Here is a 20,465-nt window from a genome sequence, read left to right as displayed (position 1 = left end):
GGATTGCAGCCCTGGCCTGAGTCTCAGGCTGGGTGTTGTCTGAGGGAGCGGGTGGCCTGTGCCTTCAGGAGCATGTCAGGACTCAAGAGAAGGCTACCTCCTCAAAGCCTGGCTGGGACAGCTCTGCCAGGCTGGCCCCTGTAGTGTGCCCTCATGCCCCCTCCTGTGAACCTGGGCACAAGGAAAGGGTGAGACAGCCAAAGTCTATGGCCGGGTCTGTGTGTCCCCAGCCCAGGCACTGGGCTCAGGATCAGCGGGTTGCGGAGTTCTGGGAAAGCACAGTGCTGGTGTCCAATTTCCTGTCCCTTGTGGACCAAGGCCACCCTCTTGAGAGGGACTAGGCAGCTTGGCCTCTCCCAGCTCTGCCTGCTGGCCAGCCCCGCCCAGGAGCTCTCGGGTTTGGCAAACCCTCTACAAGGGCATTTAAAGGGTGCACTCTCCTGATCATCACAACTTTGTCCCATCACCTCTGTGGAATGTCACCTGTGGGGTGGAGCAGGCTGAGCAGTTGGCTGCCCGCTGGGGAGACACCTCTCAGGAAAGCCCCCCCAGCCCTTCTCCCCACAGCCCCCCTCCGCTCCCTCCCTGCACCGGTCTGGGGCCCGTTGAGAGAAGTCTGGGGTGAGAAGCTCATGGGTCAGGTCAGGTTCCCTCAGTTCCTGGCTAGCCTGGGCACAGCACATGGATGGAGCAGGGCGGTGCCCAGACTAGCCCTGCCACCCTCTCCCCAGGGCCTCTGCAGGGGCGGGGCGGGGTGGGGCCTGCCCACCGACCGGTCCACCTTCTGCTCCAGCCTGGGGAGGATCCTTGTGGGATCCCGGCTGGAGGGAGGTGCAGGAGCCTGGGACTTGGCCACTCGAAGACGGTGAAACCCTGACCCTTCCATCCACCTCACGCCCTCCTCCGTTTCCCCCGCCGCCCTCCCTCCACTCTTTCCTATCAGAGGGTGGCAGCCCCGGGGCTCTTTGCACAATCCTGTGGCTTGCTGCCTTCACTCAGCAGCAGAGGGGAAGGGCAGAGCCAGCCACCATGGCGACACTCTTCTCCCACCCCCAGCGGCGCCCTCCCCTCTTACGCCAGGCCATCAAGATAAGGCGCCGCAGAGTCAGAGATCAGCAGGATCCCCTGTCCCAACCAGCCCAGGAGGTAGGAGTGACCTCAGTGGGGAGAGGAGCCGGCCTGGGGCCTGGGTGCAGGAGCCGGGCTGTGTGTCCCCACCTCTCAAAGGCTGAGACTGAGGACAAGGGACCCAACCCTTCCCTCTTACCCCAGCCCCTGGCCAGAGCCTTCTAGGTCAGCTGGGTTCCGCCATGTGTACTCTGGATCACCGTGGGCCCTGGGTCTGGGGGCTGAGCCTCTCTGAACCCTCTCTCTGGCGGGCCTGACCCTCTGTCCCCCATTCCTTCAGTGCAGAGGCACTGGCTCCATTAGGCAGGAGGTGTCCCTGCTGTGGGGTGGGCTACTTGGGGACCGGCTGAGCAGCCCCCAGGCCTGCTCGGCATCCCCCCCATCTCCCACCTCCGCTGCTGGGCCTCACTTCCGCCGCTGGGGTGAGGAGCCCGCCGATAAGCAGCGCTGTTTCCTCTGGGGAAGGAAGGGTTGGGGTGCGGAGTAGAGGGTGTGCGCCGCTGGGCCAGCTGAGCGCCCATGGACCTCAGCCACGGCAGACCCGGGGACCAGGAAGATGGCCCAGGGGCCAGGCCCCCAGGAGGCCTTCTTTGGGAACAGGTTCGGGGCACTGGTGGGGATGGAGACCAGGAGCTGGGGCCCCTGCTGCCCTAGGCCTGCACCTGGCCTCCCGGGACACCTTGTCTTTCCACCTTGCTCCCCAGATTCAGCCTCCATCTCACCACCTCTCCCCCAAGGAGGTAAGAGTTGGAGTGTTGGGGGCGCAGAGAGGCGTGGGGACCAGCCCTGCATCCTCCTGAACGCCCCCCTCAGCTACTGGTCAAAGCCGATGGCAGCAGCCTGGTGGTGGGGAGGGGACTTGTGGGAATCAGCCCCTCCACTGTAGGCATGAGGTGTCGGTGCCCAGGGAGGTGGGTGGTGGGTGGGGGGTTCCTGAGGTGACCCCGCTGTGTCTCAGCGGGCCCTGCTCTACGAGGAAGCTCTCTACACCGTCCTGCACCGCCTGGGCCAGCCGGAGCCCAACCATGTGGTGGAGGCCTCTGAGCTGCTGCGATACCTGCAGGAGGTGAGCCCAGCCCCCACCCCCGCCCTGTTCCCCCAGCCTCCCCCACTCCTGCCACACCATCTACCTCCCTCCCAGGCCTTCCACATGGAGCCCGAGGAGCACCAGCAGATGCTGCAGCGGGTCCGGGAGCTCGAGGTACCCTGGGCCAGGGCCACCCTAGGCAAGGAGGGTACTGGGAAGCCCAGCCCTCTCTGGGACTCAGCCCACCCCCTCCTGTCCCTCCAGAAGCCCATATTTTGTCTGAAAGCAACAGTGAAACAGGCCAAGGGCATTCTGGGCAAGGATGTCAGTGGTGAGTATGGGGTGGGGTCCTGAGGGGCCCCTTCCTGGCTCCTTCCTCTCCCCATCCCAGTCTGACCCAGACATCACCAGGACTTGCCCCAGGGCTGCAGGCCCCCCGCACTCGGGGTCTGGGCCCCTTCCCACCCATTCCCTTTCCCTCCACAGGATGAGGTTGAGCTCCTGGGGTGGGGTTGATGAGGGCCCCCCCGTGGGAGCCCAGCCGATTCCTTGGCTGCCTCATCCTCTCCCTCGTCTCCAGGGTTCAGTGACCCCTACTGCCTGCTGGGCATCGAGCAGGGGGTGGGTCTGCCTGGAGGCAGCCCTGGGTCCCGGCGTCGGCAGAAGGCAGTGGTGAGGCACACCATCCCCGAGGAGCAGACCCACCGCACCCAGGTCATCACCCAGACACTCAACCCTGTCTGGGATGAGACCTTCATCCTGTACGTGGCCCTGCCCAGCCCCCACCCTGTCTGGGGCTCCTCTGGGGGGCAGGGTGTCCCCCAGCCAATGAGTTCAACAGGTCTTCCTGGCTCAGGGAAGGGGGCTCAGCCCTGGGCAAAGACGAGGAGGAGCCTGCTCTCAAGGCAGGGTGGACAGACAGGTCAGACAGGACAGACCATTGTCATAAATGCCACCTGTGCTGGTGGGGCAGGAGGTCAGGCCCCTCTGGGGGAATGTGGGGGATAAGCCTTACCCTAAAGCGGGGGGGGGGGGGGGGGGGGGGGGGGGGTGAGATGCACTTAGGAGAGGAGGAGTTGGGCAGGGAGAGGCTAAGGCTCCACAGCAGTGATGACACTGGGGATGACAGCTTTGGGGGACAGGCTCTGGGCTGGCTGGGCTCGCTCGTGGCCTGATCTGATGGAGGAACATCTACCTCTCCAAGGCCCTCGATCATACTCTTTTCTCTGTACAGGGAGTTTGAGGACATAACCAATGCGAGCTTTCACCTGGACATGTGGTGAGTGATGCCCCTAGGGATGGGGAAGAGAAGAAGGCCTGGGGTGAGGGTGCCAGAGCCTCCTCCTACAAGGGGTGATGGGGACCCCCCTGCCTCCCCCTCAAACCTCTGCCCCACCAGGGACCTGGACACCGTGGAGTCTGTCAGACAGAAGCTTGGGGAACTCACAGATCTGCATGGGCTGCGAAGGTGCCTGCCGGGTGGTCACGGGGAAGGAGTGGGCTCCTCGGCCCTGCCCCCACACACACTGGATGCTGGGCCTGGGTGGTCACAGATGGGGGGCAGATTCCAGCTCATCCCTTCGGGGGCTTGGCCCATCTCTCTCATGAGACCCTGCCTGAAACAGGATCTTCAAGGAGGCCCGCAAGGACAAAGGCCAGGATGACTTTCTGGGGAACGTGGTTCTGAGGCTGCAGGTGAGGGGGGTGGGGAAGGGCCCAGGAGAGAGACAAAGGGAGAGGCCCTGGTGAGGGGCTTCAGGTCTGCACCAAGCAGAGCCCAGAGTCTGCCTCCCATCGCCTCCTCTGCCCCCACCTTGATGCAAAGTCCTGACACTCGGCCTGGGCATCTCTTCCTGCCAGGACCTGCACTGCCGAGAGGACCAGTGGTACCCCCTGGAGCCTTGCACCGAGACCTACCCAGACCGTGGCCAGTGCCACCTCCAGTTCCAGCTCATTCACAAGCGGGTAGGTCCGGGGTCTGGCCCAGCCCCACTTCCTCAGTGGCCCAACTGGGTTGGGGAGGGCTGGCTGCACCCAGTGTAGGGGCCTCTCTGCTCACGGCCATGCTGGCCCCATTGCAGAGAGCCACCCTGGCCAGCCACTCCCAGCCCAGCTACACGGTGCACCTCCATCTCCTGCAGCAGCTTGTGTCCCACGAGGTCACCCAGCACCAGGTACTGCCCTCCCAGGGCTGGGCACAGCCAGGGCTGCCTGTCAGGTCCTGACCCCCTCCACCTGTTCCCCTCAGGCAGGCAGCACCTCCTGGGATGGGTCACTGAGTCCACAGGCTGCCACCATCCTTTTTCTCCACGCCACTCAGAAGGACCTGTCTGACTTCCACCAGTCCATGGCGTGAGTGCAAGTCCTGCGTGGAACCCTGAGGGGCCGGGGGGCAGCCACCAGCCTTTCCCACCCTGCCTGCCCTCCCACAAGCTGACAGCCTGAAGTCTAACCCTCGGGAGAGTTTTCTTTGGTCCAAACTGGGCATTTTAAGTTTTAAATCAGTTGCCAACTTTTAAGAATCTGGAGGTTTCATGTGCGTATCCAGATCTGCAGCTTCTCATGAACAGTGAGCTCTGGAGTTGCAGGGCTGTCACTGTGCCATGCTGCGGTTGGCCAGAGCAGAGCTGCGTATTGTCCTGTGTCCATCACACTTGCCATCAGGCCCACGTCACTCCCTCACATCTGAGTCCTTCTGGGCACTTGAGTTTGCCACCCCTGCCCCAGACCCCGCCTGCTTCCCAGCACCACAGCCTTCAAGTCAGCAAGTGCATGTGCTGATGTGAATGAAGTGATTGTTAGGGCCCGGCTGTCCCTGTGCCATGGCAGGTTCTGGGACTGCCAGGACGGGTCCACGGGAGCCAGACACATTCCAGTGTGTAGGAGAAGCACAGAAGTGGGGCACAGCCAGGGTGTGGCCGGGGAGGAGCGAGCACAAGATGGTGCGTGAGTGGGAGGGAGGACGAGGCGGGGGCAGCATGCCTGCCTCTAGGACCTCAGGCAGGTGGGCGTCCCTGGACACAGGGGGATGGAGGTGAGGCTGGACATTGGGGCGGCCACCAGGTGCTGAGGAGCCTGGTGTGCTGGCAGGGCCCAAGTACATAATGCAGGTGGCAGCCGTGCCCGGTTGGGACCTCAGCCTGTCCTGGGGGGGGTCCTGTCCCCATTCCCCGGCCCCCCCACTGGGACCCTGTCCAGCTCAGTCGGTACCTCTGTGAAGTGTCCCCTGAACAGTCTGAAAGGAAATTCCAGCTGATGTTTGCCAGATGTGCACAAAGGCCCAAGTCCCTAAATCTGACTTTTCAAAAGAAGCAAGAAATCCTGAATTTTAAAATAAAAAACATCCCAATTTAAGAGAAGAGTGGTTTGAAAAACCTCTATGGAAACAAAAAATCCTGTGGGTCACCTTCGGCCACTGATTTTCAGCCTCTCCTGGCAGAAGGGGCTCCACTAGGGGCTTTGGAGCAGGGAGGTGCTGTCCTTCCATCTGAGGCGGGGGCTGAGGGCTCCTGTCTGCTGCAGGCAGTGGTTGGCCTACAGCCGCCTCTACCAGAGCCTGGAGTTCCCCAGCAGCTGCCTCCTGCACCCCATCACCAGCATCGAGTACCAGTGGATCCAGGGCCGGCTCAAGGCAGAACAGGTGGGCTTGGGGTGGGGCAAGGGGTGCTGGATGGGCAAGGCTTGAGGGGGAAGGGGAGCAAGAGAGGCTGTCCGGGCCCGTCAAGCAACTCTCGCCTCGTGCCATCTTCCTGGCTTTGCAGCAGGAGGAGCTGGCCACCTCATTCAGCTCCCTGCTGGCCTACGGCCTCTCCCTCATCCGGAGGTTCCGGTCCGTCTTCCCCCTCTCTATCTCCGACTCCCCAGCCCGGCTGCAGTCTCTCCTCAGGTCAGCAACTACCCCTTCCCCTTCCTCAGCGGGGTCAGGAACCAGGGAGTGGTGGGGGCACCTGCGGGGTGGGGGCGGCCTGCTGGAGGAAGGAGAGGTGGGTGTGGGATGGCAGGCATTTTGGACACGGCCCCCTGTGTCACAGGGTCCTGGTACAGATGTGCAAGATGAAGGCCTTTGGAGAGCTGTGCCCGGACAGCGCCCCACTTCCTCACCTGGTGACCGAGGCCCTGCGGGTATGGTACCAGCCTGGGGATTGGGGAGGGATCTGCCTGGGCCCAGCATCCCTCCCTGCTCACTGCCTCTTTGCCAACAGACTGGTACCATTGAATGGTTCCACCTGAAGCAGCAGCACCATCAGCCCATGGTGCAGGTGAGGGGCTAGGGCAGGGGGTGGGGTGAGGTGTCTGCCCCTTGCTGCCCTGCTCAGCTCACCTCTGTCTCTGCCAGGGCATACTGGAGGCGGGCAAGGCCCTGCTGAACTTGGTTCAGGACATCATTGGTGACCTGCACCAGTGCCAGCGCACGTGGAACAAGATCTTCCTCAAGTGAGCAGACAGCTGGGGAGAGGCAGTGGTACAATGACCCAGAGTGGGGACCGGAGGGACCCTGTTGTGTGCCACTGGGTCACGCCCACTGCCTTTCTTCCAGTGCCCTCAAGATCGACTTCTTCCCCACGGCCTTCCTGGAGCTGCAGTGGCTGGTGAGTCCCTCTGCTGTCTCCAGGTGTGTCCTCTGCCCAGGCTCTGCTGCCCTGCCCACCTGGCCTTTCCTTTACAGGTGGCCAAGAGGGTGCAGGACCACATGGCGGCGGTGGGCAGCTCCGTGTCCCCGGAAATGGGCGAGAGTCTGTTCCAGCTCTACGTCAGCCTCAAGGAGTTCTGCCAGCTGGGCCCACTCCCCTCCAAGAGGTGGGCAGCACGCGGGTTGCCAGGTGCACGGGGAGAGGGGGGGGGTTGGCCAGGGCTCGGGACCTGCAGCTGGCCTTGGCCTTCTGCAGGCTGAGCTGGCTTTCTCTAGGGAAGGAGTCCTGGCCCTGGACGGTTTCCACCGTTGGTTCCAGCCAGCTATCCCCTCCTGGCTGCAGAAGACGTACAGCGTGGCCCTGGCGCGGGTGCAGCGCGCAGTGCAGATGGATCAGGTGGGGCTGGGGATGGGGCCTGGGTTTAGGGGTGGATCTGGGGGGGGCTCTGCCTGGACCTTGAGGACCCACACTGAACATTCCCTCTGGGCGCTCTTGAAGCCAGTTGTGTGCAGAACATTGCCTGCTGATATCCTTGGGGTAACTGTGGCCAGGGAGGTTAACTGTAGCCTGGGGGATCTGGGCAGAGCCTTACCTGTCCCCATGTAGCACCTGCCCAGCTCTGTGCTTAGCAGTGGTAGCTGCTCTGTGAATGCTTAGGACGGAAGGAGGGAGGGGATGGGTTTGGCAGTGACCGGAGCTCTCCTTTTTAAGTGCTCCGCCCTTCCCCCAGCTGGTGCCCCTGGGTGAACTGATCAAGCATAGCACGTCAGCGGTGGACCTGTCCACTTGCTTCGCTCAAATCAGCCACACCGCCCGGCAGCTGGACTGGCCGGATCCAGAGGAGGCCTTCATGATCACCGTCAAGTTTGTGGAGGTACAGCATCTTTCACTGGGTTGTTCCTACTTTTCTAGGACAGCCTCACTATTCCCACCCTGTTTCTCCCAAGCTGTCACACTAGAAGCCTCCCAAGGCCTGTGTGCTAAGCTCCCAAGTCACTGAGATTCCCATGCCCCCCCCCCACCCTTCCTGGGTGCCCCCCACATGGATCAATGCCCTCTGACCCACCCTGCCCCAGGATACCTGTCGGTTAGCCCTGGTGTACTGCAGCCTAATCAAAGCCCGGGCCCGCCAGCTCTCTGAAGGCCAGAAGGACCAGGGCCAGGCAGCCAATATGGTATGGGCCAGAGCTGGGGGATGGGAGGCTGGCCAGGATGGGGATGGAGCCTCCTCGGCATCTCCATACCCGTGCCTGCCCCCAGCTGTGCGTGGTGGTGAATGACATGGAGCAGCTGCGGCTGGTGATCGGCAAGCTGCCCACCCAGCTGGCATGGGAGGCCCTGGAGCAGCAGGTCGGGGTCATGCTGGAGCAGGGGCAGCTGCAGAACACGCTACATGCCCAGCTGCAGTGTGCACTGGCTGGCCTGGGCCATGAGATCCGCACCGGTGTCCGCACCTTGGCCGAGCAGGTACCTGCCTTGTCGGATCCCACACTGACCACACCCTGCCCCATCTTCAGCCTGAAGCCTGGCCCCCAGCAGGACCTGGGCTGATGTCCAGACCCTGGTCCTTCCTGAACCTAAACTCGGGCCTCAAACTCTCCTGATCTCCCACTAATGCCCTGGCCTGCCTCCTGCTTACCGTTTTGTGTTCCCAGCTGGAGGCGGGCATCGCCAAGCACATCCAGAAACTTGTGGGCGTCAGGGAGTCTGTCCCACCTGAGGATGTGAGTGACCCTTCTGCTAGCTGACCTTCCCTGCCCTGCCAGCTGTGGGTCTGGGGTCATGAAGGGGGTTCAGGGTGGGCAGGGGGCAGAAGGCCTTGGGGTGTCAGAGATAAGTCCCTGCGCTTGGGGGAGGCATATTCTCTCCCTAGGCCTCAGTTTCCTCCGTGGATGCCAAGGGGGTGAGTTTGGGTCACTCTCCTAGCACTGACGGTCAGTGCAGGGGCTGCAGTGGGGAAGGGCTAAGGCCTCGCAGCCAAACAGGCCTGGGCGTCCGTCCTTCCAGCTGCCTCCTAGCATTGCTGTTCTCAGTTTCCTCATCTGTAAGTGGGGATAGGAATGCGCACCTTTGTTTTTTTCATTTTTGGGTGTTTTTTTTTAAAAGATGACCGGTAAGGGGATCTTAACCCTTGATTTGGTGTTGTTAGCACCACGCTCACCCAGTGAGCTAACCAACCATCCCTATATAGGATCCGAACCTGTGGCCTTGGTGTTATCAGCACCGCACTCTCCCGAGTGAGCCATGGGCCGGCCCTAGGAATGCGCACTTTTGATTGTTTGAGGGAAGATTATTCATTAATTCATCAACTATGTCATAAGCACCTACTTTGTCCTGGCATTGATTTAAGCATTGGGGATAGATCACCGAACATTATGACAAAAATTCCTGCTTTCCTAGAGCTTGGGGCTGGCCGGTTGGCTCATTTGATTAGAGCGTGGTGTTGATAACACCAAGGCCACGGGTTCGGATCCCTGTACCAACCAGCTGCCAACAACAACAAAAACAAAGTGTAGAGCTTACATTCTAGTAGGGAAGTGAAAGAAGAGCTAAGTAAATAAATATATATAACTAATGATAGTTACAACTATAAATATAGTACAAATGTATTCGAGTGCACACACATGTACAGTGTGTTAGATCATAAGTGCTAAAGAGAAAAATAAAACAGAGGTGGGGTAGAAGTGTCAGAGGGCTCTATTTTTAGAAAGTGGCCAGGGAAGGCCTTACTCAGAGGATGACAGCTGAGTCAATACCTACAGGAAGCAAGGAAAGGAGCCATGAGGACTTCTAGGAGAGAGCATGCCGGGTAGAGGGAACGGCAAGAACAAAGGTCCTGAGGCAGGACTCTGCCCAGCAGGTTCGGGGCTATAGAAAAGGCCAGTGTGGCTGCAGCAGACTAAGCAGTGGGGAGAGGAAGGCAGAGGGGTGGGCAGGAGACATTACAAACGTGCTCATCAAAGCTCCTGGCTCCATGGGCCGGCCCGTGGCTCACTCGGGAGAGTGTGGTGCTGATAACACCAAGGCCCTGGGTTCAGATCCCATATAGGGATGGCCGGTTAGCTCACTGGGTGCGCGTGGTGCTAACAACACCAAATCAAGGGTTAAGATCCTCTTTTAAAAAACAAAAACAAAAAAAAAAACCCTCCTGGCTCCAGCTCCGGGGTGGGAATCAGGGTGGGACTCGAATGGGCCAGAGCCTGATGCTCTCTACTCCCCTCCGCAGGCCATTCTGCCCCTGATGAAGTTCCTGGAGGTGAAGCTCTGCTACATGAACACCAACTTGGTGCAGGAGAACTTCAGCAGGTCTGCAGCCACCCTGCCCTGGGGCGCCCCCCACCTCCACCTCTCCTCCCACCCGCCCCCCTTCCTGGGCCTCAGCATCCATTCTCGGTGTGTCGGGGGCGGGGGTGTGAATCTCTTTGGAGAACTCCCTTAGAGGATGCAACCAGCCTCTGCTCAAATGCTCACTCCTGGGGACAGGGAGGTCATTACCTCACAAGCCTGCCCATGTCATGCTGCCCAGCTCTGGGCACTGCAAGTTATTCCTCTGGCGGAGCTGAAATTTGTCTGTCCTTTCTCCTGTCCCGTCTTCAGGGCCTCCCCGACTGCTTCTCTGCCCTCCTAACATCACAGGCACAATCCAGGGGGAATTCTAGTCAGGGTCACCAGGCAGCAGGGAGTGCAGATCAAGAGCACGGGCTCTGGACCACCTAGGTTCAGATTCCAGCTTCACTACTACTTGGTGGCCTTGGGCAGTTGCTCAGGTTTTCAGTGCAGATGACAGTAGTTCTGGCCTCTATCAAGGATTAAATGGGTCACATGAAGTGCTGAGAGCAGTGTCATACAAAGGAAGTGGTCAATGACTGTGAGCTGTAGTGACAACGACAATGACGACGATCCACCTCCACGTGGAAGGAGCTGCTAGGGCCCCCTCTTAGGGTTCTGCTCTGCTCCACTGGCACAGCGGGCTATGGGAGCCCAAACATCTTTATTTCTTAGGCCATACTATGTCACTTGTTCATCTTTTTTTTTCCACGTAAGACAGAATTAAATCTCTCCACCAAGACAGGAACTTCACTCAGGCTGTCTGAAAAGCCTTTAGAACAGTGGCTGGTGCATAACGGGCACTTAAATGTGTTGAATAAGTAAGTTCATTAATTACTTTTACTATTTTTATTTATTTCTGGCAGCTGGTCGGTGCAGGGATCTGAACCCTTGACCTGGTGTTATAACACCGTGCTCCAACCAACTGAGCTAACTGGCCAGCCCCTCATTAACTGCTTTTAATAGGCCTCCCCCATTCTTAATGACACAGTACATTTTTTGTGTGCTTAACTGCCAGACTCTACTTTGACACGTGTCAGATTTCAGTTATTTCAGGTGGTTGTCAGGACTGGGTCTTGGTCACTATTTTATTCTCCCCAAAAGGTAGTAGATGCTTATCCCTGCTGGGTGTTGAGATCCTATTTCTTTTGGCCTCCCTGGCCTCTCCCCCCACCCTGGCCTTGTCTGCTGGGGTTCTACAGTTCTGCTGAGGAGGACTCTTCAGTGAGAGTGAGAGACAGGTTGGATGGGACTATCTGTCTGTCCCCTGCTGGACCTCCCTCCCTACACTGTCTGCCAGCCCTGGCCCAGCCTCATCTGTGGGGCAGGTGGAGCAGGTGGAGGGTGGGGGTGGGGAGGAGTTGGGGCAGGCCTGGGTCCCCAAGGCCTCCCTTTCTCAAGAGCATCTTTGCTTCCTCCACCTCCATCGTCCTGTCCTGTGTCCGGCATCCCCATCCCTGGCCCAGCCTTCTGACCCTGCTCTGGACCCACACACTCACGGTGCTGGTGGAGGCAGCTGCTTCCCAGCGCAGCTCGTCCCTGGCCTCTAGCAGGCTGAAGATCGCCCTGCAGGTAATGATATTAGCCACAGCGACAAGAGCCCTGGTGGGAGAGTGCCTCAGGTTACCTCTGCTGTCTCCCCCCAGAACCTGGAGATCTGCTTCCATGCTGAGGGCTGTGGCCTGCCACCCGAGGCCCTACACACAGCCACCTTTCAGGTAGGGAACTTTTGGTGAGCTCGCAGGTAAGGAGGTCAGGGGAGCCTGCCTTTCTGCGCTCACTTGTGTCCAGGACCGGCTACATAATTTATGGGGCCCTGGGCAAAATGAAAAGAGGGGGACCTCCTTATTCAAAAATTATTAGAAATTTTAAAACAGTGACGGCAGAGTATAAACCAAGCATGGAATCCTTCTAAGCACAGGGGTCCTGTGTGATGGGGTGGGCGAGGGCGGGGCATACCCATAAAGCCAGCCCTGTCTGTGCCTTGGTCCTGCCGTCGTCCGCCTGGGCATTCCTATGAGGGCGCCCAGAGCTTTCCATTTCAAATGGATGTCTCGCCCCCTGACAGTGAGCTTCAGAAGGGCAGGGGTGGGCTGTGGCTAGGTGTGATAGGTCATTCTTGGATATGCTCCATTCCCAGGCTCTGCAGAAGGACCTGGAGCTGCAGGCGGCCTCCAGCCGGGAGCTCATTCAGAAGTACTTCTGCAACCGCATCCAGCAGCAGGTGAGGCTACCCCTTCTGCTGCACCCACTGAGGGCCCTGGAGCCCCACCTCACCCTGCTCTGCCCCAACTGACCCTGTGCGTGCTCCCACCCCAGGGAGAAACCACCTCTGAGGAGCTGGGGGCTGTCACGGTCAAGGCCTCCTACCGCACATCAGAGCAGAAGCTGCGTGTAGAGCTGCTCAGCGCCTCCAGCCTTCTGCCCCTGGACTCCAATGGTGAGTGGAGGCTGCCCATTGGCCACTCTTCATGTCCCTGTCCTGTCCTTCCTGTCCAAGGGTCCCTGGGGGCTCTGCTCACCTGGTAGGAACTCTGGGTGCATTCCCTCCAGTTACCAGGAGGGGTCAGTGCTGAGTGGGGCATATCTGTGGGAGGTGGGGATGGGAGCTGGGACACCCTCAGCCAACACCCCCTCCTTTCCTGGGCCACTTACCAGGCTCCAGCGACCCCTTTGTCCAGCTGACCTTGGAGCCCAGGCATGAGTTCCCTGAGCTGGCCCCCCGGGAGACCCAGAAGCACAAGAAGGACCTTCACCCGCTGTTTGATGAGACCTTTGAATTGTGAGTGGGTCCCCACTCTTCTCCCAAGCTCCTCCCCTCACTCCCCCCCAACCCCCATACACCCTCAAGCCTACTCCTCCTGGCTGTGGCAACCTCTAATTTGGGCCTGGGAGGGGGGATCTGGGACGAGTTTGTTTCCCACATGTTGGACTCAGAGGCTTCCAGGGAAGGGTGCTGTCCCTGATGGCCCAGAGGCACCAGGCCGAGAGCTGACAATCCTTACTCCGCCATTTGCGGTGTGTCTCTCCAGCCCTGGCCTGTCCTTAACTATGAGGGTTGGACCCATGTGTTGGGGTTGGGGTGATGGCAATGCTGGGTGGGCAGCTGAGTCTCTGACTGTCCTCGCCAGCCTGGTGGCTGCTGAGCCGTGCCGGAAGGACGGGGCCTGCTTGCTGCTCACTGTGCTGGACCACGACACGCTGGGGGCCGATGACCTGGAGGGGGAGGCCTTCCTGCCTCTGTGCAAGGTGCCCGGGCTGACTGGCTCAGAGGAGCCTGGCGAGGTGCCTCAGACCCGCCTGCCCCTCACGTACCCTGCACCCAACGGTAGGCCTGAGCCCAGGGCAGGGAGGTGCAGGGTGGGAAGTACCTCCTGGGAGATGGAAACCAATGGAAAAAGAGCCAGGGCAAACCTCTTGGTCGAATTGAGAGACCAGTGACATTTAGGCTAGGGGAAGTGTAACATGGCTCTCCCTGGCCAAGGAAGCTCAGCAAGTCTACCTGGGCAGAGGGGCCTGGACCTCGCTGAGCAGGGGCATATCCCACCAGCTTGCTAAGAGGAATAGTTCACCTGCTCGTACACTGATTAGGAGCCAGTTCTAAGCCCTTTACAGATGTTAACTCTTCCAGTTCTTACGACCAGCTAATGAGGCAGGTATTATTATTAGCACTATTTTATGGATGAATAAACTGAAGCATAAAGAGGTGAGCTAGCTAGCTTTAGGTTCTCACAGAAACAGGCCGTAGTCCCAGCTGCCGGCACATCTCGGCCTCTCGCACTGTCTCTCCCTGGGTCTGGCAGGCTGACCCCCACACCCCTCTCTCCGCAGGGGATCCGATTCTGCAGCTGTTGGAGAGTCGCAAAGGTGATCGCGAGGCCCAGGCCTTTGTAAGGCTGCGGAGGCAGCGAGCCAAGCAGGCCTCCCAGCATATTCCACGGTCAGGGCGGTAGCAGTGGAGGTTGGGGTGGGGCCTGGTAGAGCTTTCTGTAAGGTCTGGGTCTTCCCCGCCACAGCACAGCACTCCAGCCCAGCCTAACACTCAAGAGAGCCCAGAGTTCAGGTCCTCTCTGGTCCCCCTCGGTAATGGGGCACCATTAGTGATATTTATACTCCTTCCTCCCTCCCTCAAGCCCTGCCTTAGTGTTCTCTGCCACATCCTAGCACCAGGGGCATCTTCTGCCTCTGCTCCCCTCTTGGAAGAGCTGCTCTGGTGAGGCAAGGTCCCGGGCCAGCTGTCTTTCCACCTGCCTATTCCAGCCACTGAGGTTGTGGGCACAGAATCTCCTGGGAGCGGGAAAGGGGACCCTGCTAAAGTTGAGGTTATAGCTACCCTGGGGGAGGAGGGGTGGAAGCCGTTACTTGAGGGTCCTCTTCTCAGAGGCTGTCAGCTCCCAGGCTAAGAAGCCTGAGGCCAAGGACCTTCTGGCTCTGAAGGAGTGAGAGTTGTCAGGCAGCAGGATTTGGGAAAGAGGGACAGAAGCAGAAAGGACAGTTTGGCTAGCTGTATCTGCTGAGAACACCTCTTCCCTAGGACAGCACCTGCCACCTAGAAACTTTCTTAGCAAAATTAAAAAACAAACTCTGTTGTCCTCCTAGAATATATACTGTTGGCTTACAGTGGGGCCTAGACGGCTACAGTCAGTCCACAGAGCCTGCTCTCTAGCCCTCAGGAGACCTTCAGCTGCTCCCACCCTGGGGCCTAGGAGACCTTCAGCTGCTCCCACCCTGGGGCCTGGCCTATCCTCATTCCCCCATGCTACAAAGCAGGGAGGTGGGTGTAGGGGTCGCTGATACAGAAGCAGGGGTGGGGGTGACCAGCATTACTAGTACTTTGGCCATGGACTTTGAACATACCACATTCTACCACATGAATTTCTGTGGTTGCTGCCCAGGACTGGGGCCTGTTCCTGCAGGGCAGCACCATGAGCAGGGCCTCTCAGGGATGCAGGTTGAGGCTGAGTGGCTGCTCTAGACAGCAAGGCTTAGAGTAGCTGGGCCCCAGCCCTGCCGGGGCAAGTGGCCCCTGTGCACTGGGAGTCGGAGCCTGAGGCCCGGTCATCATTCTAGCTGTGTGACCCTGGTTAAGTCGCTTAACTCCTGCGTTAACCTCTGCATCTGTACAGATGACAGGAGGCTGGAAGTTAGATAAGATGATCTCCAAGGCCCCTTTCAGCTGCAAACCTGAGACCATACACCAAGAGGATGCCACAAGGGTGTGTTTCTCACCCCACCTCACAGCCCAGCTAGGATTAGGGGGTGGGAGGCTGTGGCTCTTCAAAACTGGGCCCCTCATCCCTCGGGGCAGGGTGGGGTGAGGTGGGGAAAGCAGGACACTTCCTGTGGGCCCCACTGGCAAATCTGTCTGTTCCTCTGAGAAACAAGTAGGGTCCCTGTTGCCTTTTAGCAAACACCAACAATAAGTAAACCAATCATAGCTGGCAGCACAGCCCAGAACAGAAGAATCGTAGGGGTTGGGAGGTCTCTGTGTCTGAGGCTAAAGGTCCCCACAGGCCTGGGGCAGTGAGGGTCTGGAGCTGCCTGTGGGCCTGGGTGGGTCTAGGGAGCCCAGGCCTCTACGGCCTCTTGGCTCAGAGGCCTCATTCAGGCCTCCACTTCCCCTCCCCCCATGTAAACAAGCTACCACTGCAAGTTTGTATTTTATTTCCAATAGGTTTGGAGCTTTGTTGATTTTTGCATTTTTGTAAAAAAGGAAAAAGTTTTCACTTAATTCATTGAAAGCCCTTTCGTGCTGAGCACAAGGGAGGGCCTGGGCCTGGGCAGACCCTTCGCAGCCCTCTTGCTCCTGCCCTAGACACCCAATGCTGGGAGCGGGGCTCACTTCCCTCCGCCCACTCTGCCCTCCCGCCCCTGCTGCATCTCTCTATACAGAACAATTTTTAAAATGGAAGCTAAGACAATATACACGGGACAGGCACGCACACACATGCACACAGGCGCCTGCCCACAATGGGACAGGGCGTCAGCTGCACTCTGAGAGCACCAAGGAATGTATCCAGAGCCCTCCTGGAGAGGAGGGCAGGGCCTGAGCCCCCCTTGGTCCTCAGTCCGCACTCCTCCCTACCACTTGCCCTGCTAGCTGCCAGAGGAGGGGCGGACAGCACGGAGCACCGTGCCAGAGAGGGGAGGGGGCAGGGACAGCTGAGGGTCATAGAAAGGGCACTGCCAGCCTGGGAGGTGGCCCTGGGGCCAGGGAGGCTATTCTGGGGAGTCTAGGGGAAGAGGACCGAGGGTGGACCCCAGGCTTCAGGAACCTGAGGGATAGAACTCCTGGGCCTTGCCCCTTGAGGAGCTTCAAGGGCCCAGATGTTGGGAATGGGGCTGGCCCTGTGGCTCTGGCCCGCCAGCCCTGCTCTTCTCCCCAGGCCTAAACACATTTGGTAAACCTAGGAGCTAGGCTGGTTTAGACCCCAACACACCTCATCAGACCTCCCAGAGGCCCTCACAGCTGGGAACCAGGTCTGCCCTGGCAGACCTGAGTCTTCCACACCCCTTACACTTGCCCTGGCCTGGGGAAGCAGGGTGAGCAGGGCCTGCCCTGAAGGCTTCTCCCCTCCCCTCAGCCCCTGCCAGCTTCCCACCCTTCCCTGCTCAGGCCCCAGGAAGAAGTTAAAAATAGTTAGTTCCTATGTAAAAAAGACAGAAACATATTCTCTGCCAAAAGACCAGTGGGAGAAGAGGGGACTTTGTTTCCACAGTTGGAAGGGTAGGGAGCGGGCAGAGGAGGACTGCAAAATAGTTTTTTTCTTTTAAAAAGTGCTTGGTAAGTCTTTTTTAAAGTGTGTGTCTATATCTATATACAGATATACACACAGACACTGTTCACACGCTGGCCATCCACGCATACCTGCACACATACAGAAATGTATACATATACAGAATCATATACATATACATACATACATACATACATATATATATATATATATATACACTTTAAAAAAGTCCTAGATGAGAAGATCTGGGCCAGGCCGGGCCAGGCCTGCAGCGTCACGACTGGAGGGCATGGGCCCGGCCGGGCTGGCAGACAGGGCACTCGCTGCCCTCGGCACAGAGCTCGCACAGCACAGCGTGTTGGCATGGCAGCACCGCCCGGTTCTGCTCCTGACACTTAAGGCATTTCACGGACTGCATGTGGAACACAGCCTGCAGGGAAAGTGACATGGTGGTCACTGGCCTGGTCTCTGCTGCCAGCCTGGCCCTGACTTGAACAAGGAGTTACCTCTGGGCTGGGAGGGGAAGCTGGAGCCCAGAGCTCAGCAGCGTGCTTACAGGAGCCAGCTGTGAGAGAGCAGAGTTGGGCTGTCAGCTCCAGGCTCCCTACTGCTGCTGTCAGCTGCCCTAGCTTAGTGGGGGCGTCACCAGGTTGCCACAGCTCCCATCTCTGAGGGTTTTTCCTCACAGAATCACAGAGGCTTCTGCCTCTCCTCTCATTTGATCTTGAAATGATCTGAAGTCCTTAAATGAGAAAAATGAGGCCTAGAGAGGACTGTGACATGCTCAGGGTTGCATGGCCACATCTGGGGGCCTGGCTGCCGAATGCCTAGTGAAGGAGGAAAAACGCTCTTTCTGCTGTGCCATGCTGCTCCTGGGGCCCAGCAGGGCACCTGGGAATGCAGACAGGGCAGCCCTAGGAGCCAGAGCCATGTGGAATGTCCGCTGGTATGTGCAGAGCTTATAAAAAGATGCCACTTAGGGCCCAGACATATTAACGCAGCTCAGGTCACACCTGCACTCAAAAGTGCTGGGCTGGGCACTGCTGCCCCTAAGCCTGCAGCTTTCTCACCTCCATGACTGCTTCTCTTCCTTGCCCTGTCCCAGCAGGCCGGCATTTCAGTGTCGGCCCAGTGCTCGGCAGAGGCTGTCAGGATGGTGGCTGTGCTGAAGCAGCCTGGACTGCGTCAGAATCAGTGCTGGCTGAGGCCACTGTGCACCCCCACCCAGTGCTCCCTGACCTTCTGGGCTAACCTTTTCCACTTGCTCCAGGTGGGCCCGCAGCTGCTTTTGGAGGGAGTAGAGGGTGGCGAGCGGGAGTGCCTCCAGGTCTGAGAAGGCGGGCAGGGCCTGGGGGTCAGGCCCCGAGTGCAGCCGCTCCAGCTCCTCCTGGAGCTTCTTCACCTGCACCTCCAGCGCGTCCCGCTGCTCCCGGGCCAACTCGCACTCGGCGCCGGCTGCACTGGCCCGCTCACTGGCCTCTTCCGCCTCCTTCTTCCAGGCATCACAAGCCTGTGGGCCCAACACGCAGCACCTCATCACAATGGCCCCTGCCCCTGCCCTGTTCCCCCAGAGAGTATCTCTGGGAGCCTGTGTAGACCACTCTAACTGCAGGGTCTGCTGGGAAGCTGGGGCAGCTGTCTGGGGAGCAGGACAGGGAAGAGAGGTTTTAGGACCTGCAGGAGACCCTCCCTCTGTGGGCAGGGAAGTGCTTGCATCCGAGCCAGCACCCCCAGGAGCAGCCAGGCTGCAGTGAGACAGAAAGCCCATCTCGGAACCTAAAACCCTGGAGAGTCAGGGTTTCCAGAAAGAAGCAAGTGGTCCTTGGTCTAGACTTCACCAGTGGCTCACAGAGAGTTTGAGGCCTGCAATGCCAGCCACCCCAGGGTCCTGCCTGGCAAGGCAAATCCTCCCATGAGGGGAGAGAGGGAGCAAAACTGAGTTTCTGCTGTTCTTCAGGCCTCTGCTCTCCCCACCCCCGTGCCCACTTTGTGGAGGACGGCTTGGGCTGCATGGCACTAGGCACAGGGAAGGCAGGTGGGCGTGGGGCCCAGTACCTGCTTGGCCTGCTTCCAGGACTCCTCCCACTGCTTGATGGTGCCGTTGGCTTCATCTAGCTCCTGCCGAAGCCGGGCCAGCTCAGCAGCCCCTGGCCCTGACAGGAAGGCAGGGGAAGTGCCCGGGGAGAAGCTTCCGGAGGCAAAGTGCTCCCAGATGCTGCTGTTCATCCCGTTCAGACCTGCCCCAGGGAGGGGAGGAACGTCAGCGCTGGAGGGCTCTGGGCCCAGACCCTGGCCAGCCCTGCCGGGGGCGCTTACAGGGGCTGGCTATACACTACTGTGTGTGTGAGGTTCCAGGAATGAAAAGATGGGGGATTTTGCCAGGACAGGAGAACAGACTGTGAAGCTGACGTGGTCTGAATCAGACCTAAACTGTAGTGCCACCTGCTACTTATTAGCTGCCACTTAACTTCTGAGTCTCAGCATCCTCATCTGTAAAACGGGGCTCCCATCACTCGCCTCATGGGTGACTCAGGGGCTCAGGAAGCACTGTATAGGCGAGCAGTCTGCAGGCCTCTGCTGGTGGCAGTTTATGATCATGACTTCACTTTTGGGCTAGAGCTCAGGGAGCCTTCTTGCACCCTGATATGAGGCCCGGGAGGAGATATAGAAGAAAAGACACAGGCCAGAGCCTCATATGATGGCAGAACTGGAGCGGGAAGAGCTCAAGGAGCCTTGGGTCCATCCCCCTTGTTTTATAGACGAGGACACTGAAATAAAATGCGTTGCTAAGAATCACACAAATAGTAAGTGGACAGGACACAGCTGGGTGTCTCACCCCAAGGGCTTACTCTTTCCAGTAAGCTAAGCTGCTCGCTCATCCCCTCTCCCCCAGCTGACACCCCCGTTTGCTCACTCCTTTGGCAGATGCTCACTGTACCATGTGCCCTGCTCCGTGGCCCCAGGGCAGCCAGTCTCCCTGAGGGGGACCTGCACCTACCTCTGCCCTCACTTTGCCCACGTATATTATTCCAGTGATTTTTTTCGATGCTCCCCCTTCCATCCAGTAGGATGTTCCAGAACCAAATTTAAGACATTCTGTCCTCTGAGCAACACTAGTGCACCAATACGTGAGGGGCGGTGTTCTAGAAGCCCATCACTCTGACCCAGAGGAGGGACCTCAGGATCACCGCACTGACATGACACTGACCTAGCAGCAAGCTCTGCCCCCCTTGCCCATCTCTCCTCCTTGCTTAGGTGGCATTTACTCTTAGAGAGGAGCTGCTTCCTCAGAGAGGGCCCTCTCGACCATCCGGTCCAGGTTATTCTAAGTTAAGATTCCAATGTCTGCACCTCTGCCTCTCTCACTGACCATGGCTCCATGACAGCAGGGACCCTTGAGCTCACTCTTGTATTATACAACTGTGCTCAATAATCACATGGTGAAGGAATAACATGTGGCCAGTAAGGAGGACTAGGTCAAAATGCCTCCAGAATATGGGGCAAGTCAGAAAAATTTAACAGTAAGCATCTGAAGCTGGCACAATCACCATAAAACAGAGAATGGCCTCTTCAAAACTGGAAAGGTGCTAAGAAATCTATGTGCTGCCCTGATCT

General features: G+C 58.8%; 2 protein-coding genes across 4 annotated transcripts in view; one reads left to right on the top strand and one right to left on the bottom strand.

The window, feature by feature from the left end:
* The first annotated feature begins 1,021 nt into the window (after nt 1-1,021).
* Nucleotides 1,022-14,796, top strand: UNC13D (unc-13 homolog D). Of its 2 annotated transcripts, XM_063080613.1 has the most exons (32): nt 1,022-1,146; nt 1,833-1,868; nt 2,087-2,194; nt 2,270-2,329; nt 2,420-2,486; nt 2,736-2,916; nt 3,390-3,434; nt 3,555-3,623; nt 3,781-3,850; nt 4,016-4,120; nt 4,237-4,329; nt 4,404-4,507; nt 5,678-5,795; nt 5,917-6,041; nt 6,187-6,277; nt 6,358-6,414; nt 6,492-6,589; nt 6,693-6,744; nt 6,822-6,952; nt 7,062-7,182; nt 7,517-7,660; nt 7,863-7,961; nt 8,047-8,253; nt 8,442-8,510; nt 10,013-10,092; nt 11,580-11,685; nt 11,760-11,831; nt 12,254-12,337; nt 12,433-12,553; nt 12,772-12,895; nt 13,245-13,441; nt 13,945-14,796. In XM_063080613.1, exons 1-32 carry the CDS (start codon nt 1,030-1,032, stop codon nt 14,064-14,066), a joined length of 3,273 nt encoding a protein of 1,090 aa, XP_062936683.1. In that variant the 5' UTR covers nt 1,022-1,029; the 3' UTR covers nt 14,067-14,796. The 2 variants fall into 2 exon arrangements, with proteins under 2 accessions (XP_062936683.1, XP_062936684.1); XM_063080614.1 differs by lacking the exon at nt 7,863-7,961.
* A 2,203-nt stretch (nt 14,797-16,999) lies between these two features.
* UNK (unk zinc finger) overlaps nt 17,000-20,465 on the bottom strand; it is a 32,148-nt gene continuing 28,682 nt past the window's right edge. For both annotated transcript variants that reach the window (XM_063080611.1, XM_063080612.1), the window contains exons 14-16: nt 18,906-19,087; nt 18,103-18,360; nt 17,000-17,280 (exon numbers count right to left, since the gene is read on the bottom strand). In XM_063080611.1, the coding sequence (XP_062936681.1) occupies nt 17,125-17,280; nt 18,103-18,360; nt 18,906-19,087 (596 nt within the window). In that variant the 3' untranslated portion in view covers nt 17,000-17,124. The remainder of the gene's footprint in view (nt 17,281-18,102; nt 18,361-18,905; nt 19,088-20,465) is intronic.

This window comes from Cynocephalus volans, chromosome 16 (assembly GCF_027409185.1).
Source record: "Cynocephalus volans isolate mCynVol1 chromosome 16, mCynVol1.pri, whole genome shotgun sequence".
NCBI lineage: Eukaryota > Metazoa > Chordata > Mammalia > Dermoptera > Cynocephalidae > Cynocephalus > Cynocephalus volans.
This window is presented reverse-complemented; position numbering and strand designations above follow the sequence as displayed.